At 60.5% G+C, this 3,050-nt stretch overlaps 1 protein-coding gene across 3 annotated transcripts in view; it reads left to right on the top strand.

Moving 5' to 3' along the window:
* The window catches only part of PDGFRB (platelet derived growth factor receptor beta), a 37,097-nt gene that overhangs the window by 13,110 nt on the left and 20,937 nt on the right, over window positions 1-3,050 (top strand). For all 3 annotated transcript variants that reach the window (XM_045284790.1, XM_045284789.1, XM_045284791.1), the window contains one exon: window positions 3,007-3,042. In XM_045284790.1, the coding sequence (XP_045140725.1) occupies window positions 3,021-3,042 (22 nt within the window). In that variant the 5' untranslated portion in view covers window positions 3,007-3,020. The remainder of the gene's footprint in view (window positions 1-3,006; window positions 3,043-3,050) is intronic.

Genomic DNA, 3,050 nt, shown 5'->3' on the forward strand with positions numbered 1-3,050 from the left:
GGGCTCTGAGAATCACACCTCTGCATGTTTGCCTCCCTGGATTTGGGTTCCCCTCTGTACCCCTGGACTTGGGGTCACCCTCTGTCCCTCTGGACTTGAGTCACCCCTCTATCCCCCTGGATTTGGGTCCTTACCTCACTTCCTGGACTTGGGCTACCTCTATCTGTCCCCCTGGACTTAGGGTCCCCCTCTATCCCCCTGGACTTGGGGTCCCCCCTCTATCCCCTGCATTTAGGGTCCTAATGTTCCTTCCCTAGACTTGGGGTTACCACTTTGCTTCTCCAAGGGGTCCCTGTGGCTCACTGGGAGATTTGGGCAATTCTGCGATCTTTGGACCTCTGTCCCATCCAATCTGGTCAAAACGAGAGGCTGAACTTGTAGGCTTCCTGGCTCCCAGCACTCACCTGGTGGACAGAGTAAGGAGTCCCTGAGGTGCTCCTCCTTCTCCCTGCTCCCAGGGCCTCTCAGGGTGGGGTGGCTGACTCCTGGCTATGAATGCACTGCAGGCTTCTCCCCAGAGCTCACTCCTCCCCACCAGGAAGGGGAGTCGTCTCAGGCAGGCCGATCATGCCCAAGTCCCCTGGAATCACAGGAGGGCAGCCGGCAATGGAGGGACCCCCATGGGTGTCAGGGAGTCGTCAAGAGATGGACTCCGGGCCACGCCCGTGCGTTCTGAGCCCCACTGCAGTCCTGCCAGCCTCTGGCCTGTTGCCTGTGCTACCCTGTCCCCTGCCACCTCCATCATCCCAGAAGGACTGCTGTCTAACTCCTCATTGTGCAAAATGAGGCCCAGGCAGGGAGCTAGCTTGCCAACGTCCAAACAGCAAGGCTGTGACTGGGATGAGGGAAATTCCATCCACGGGATGAAATGGGCTTATGGATTTTCACATGACTCCAGTTGCAGGAATGCCAGAAAGGCAGGGATTCAGGACAGGAATGGCTGTAGGGATGGATGAGGAACAGGCCCAGAGGCTGGAGACTGGTGGGGCTGATGGGGACCGACAAGGTCAGAAGCATCAGTGGAGGGAGCAGGAACGCACGCCCTGGGATGTTGACATGCTCAGAGGAAGAAAGGCAGGGCTGTCTACTCCCGTGGAGAGTTACAGTCGCAGACACCCACAGGGACACTTCCCTATCCCACAGGCTCCCAGTGACTTGCAATTGACTCAATGGCAGTGGAGTTTGGTTTGGGTTTGGACTACACGTTCCCTAAGGTTTGCACTCTGCCGGGCTCCACTGTCTTGTCTCTACACCACACACACGTTCCCTAAGGTTTGCACTCTGCCGGGCTCCACTGTCTTGTCTGTACACCACACACACACACACACACACACTCCCCCCACCCACCCAACCACCATTACCACCACCCTCTGGGCCTCTGCTGCCCATTCAGGAAGGATCCCTCTGAGCTCAAAGTCTCAGGACTCTTTAAACAAGGACCAGAACGGGGGCTCAGAGGCAGGCTGGAGCCAGGGCCAGGGGCTGGGCACCCCGAGGGCCCAGTCTCCCGGAGCCCGGCCCATCCCAACTGCAGGACTTGCAGTGACCCAGAGTCTCTGGGCCAGCCGGCCAAATTCCTCCTCTAGAATAATAAACAGTGCGGCCAGCCAGGGAGGCTGAGGCGCCCCCTCCCCCAGCCTTGGGCGTCTAATGCTTTTCCTTGGCTGAGATCTCTTCCGGAAGAGGGGTGCGAGAGGGGGCACCCATCTAGGAGCAGATGGGCCTCTGTGGGGGTTATAGGCTCCGCCTGGGGGCGGCCCCCTCCTGGCATCCAGCTGCAGGGTTGGATGGCAGGAGGGATGGTAGTAAGGGTGCTCTAAGGGGCATCAAGGGGTGGGGGTCTGAGTGTCAGTCAGAAGGGGGACAGGAGCAGTGAGGGGCCCCTGAGGCAGGCAGGTCTGAAGTAGGGGCAGAGCAGGGTTGGACTGGCATCCCCAGGCCTCAGCACTGAGGGTTATGGTGGCCCTGCCAGGGGGCACATGCATAGCCATCGGAGCTGGCGACTGAGGCCAAGGGGCACAGTAGCCATGCTGGGGCCACTCCCGCTCTGGACTGCATGCAGACAGGGGTCAGAGGGGGCAACACTGGGAGGCAGCAGCTACTGCAGCCGGCTCCCTGGTTGCCTCCCCACAGGCTCACCATTCACATTCAGGCTCTGTAACCTATCCACTCTGCCTCCTGGGCACACCTGGCTCTTGGAGGTTGTCTGGGACCCACTGTGGGCCATCAGGGGCAGAGAGACCAACATACACTCTCTTTCTGAGGGTCTCTGAGTCTGTCTCCTTCCCCCGCTATCCTGAGTGCTTCTCCAATGCCTCTTCTCTCTCAGACCCTCTCTCCCTCTGCACAGTCGCTGCCTTGTGACCTCCACCTCCGGCAGCCTTCTGCCTGCAGAGCCTCCGTTTCCACCTGGACACTGGGGATGGGGTGGGCAGTTTGGAGCCAGGAGTCCCCTATGGCTGCTCTGGGGGCCCACCCCCCCCTGCCCCTCTCCCTGGGGCCTCCTCCTGATGCTCTGGGCTGTGTAAAGGGGACCAGGCATTGGTGGGGGGGGGGAGTGCAGCCCCTCCACATTCCACAGCCCTGACTCCCCCGCTTCCCTTCCCACCGCCTCCATTTCCTGTTGTGCGCTGTGGGCTGTGGGAGGCAGTCTGCCCCTCCTCCTGCCCCGGGCCTTTCATCAGAACTTTCCCAAATATTTGTCCTGGCAGATAAGAGCCTGGTCTTGGAGCTGTCCCTCTGAAGATGGGGCTGTCAACTGCTGGCAGCCCCGTGGACATCATCCAGTCAAGCCACCCACCCCCAGTCCCCATCCCCCCTGTACATTCAGGGAAACTAAGGCCCAGCAAGGGGCAGGGTCAAGGCCAAGGTCCCTGGGAGGGGAGGGGGCTTGTGGTCTGGAGAGGTTGCTCAGCCCAGAGACTCGGGGCGCCTCTGACTGGGCACAAAAGCTGGGCGGCTGGGCAGGACCCTGGGGCCCTGACTCCTGCCTGTTTAACTCTACAGGGCATCAGGAAGCCATGGCAGCAACAATCCTCACAGGTAGGTAG

The sequence above is a fragment of the Echinops telfairi genome, unplaced genomic scaffold (genome assembly GCF_000313985.2).
Source record: "Echinops telfairi isolate 266 unplaced genomic scaffold, ASM31398v2 ScPeMD7_7469;HRSCAF=8507_0, whole genome shotgun sequence".
Lineage (NCBI taxonomy): Eukaryota > Metazoa > Chordata > Mammalia > Afrosoricida > Tenrecidae > Echinops > Echinops telfairi.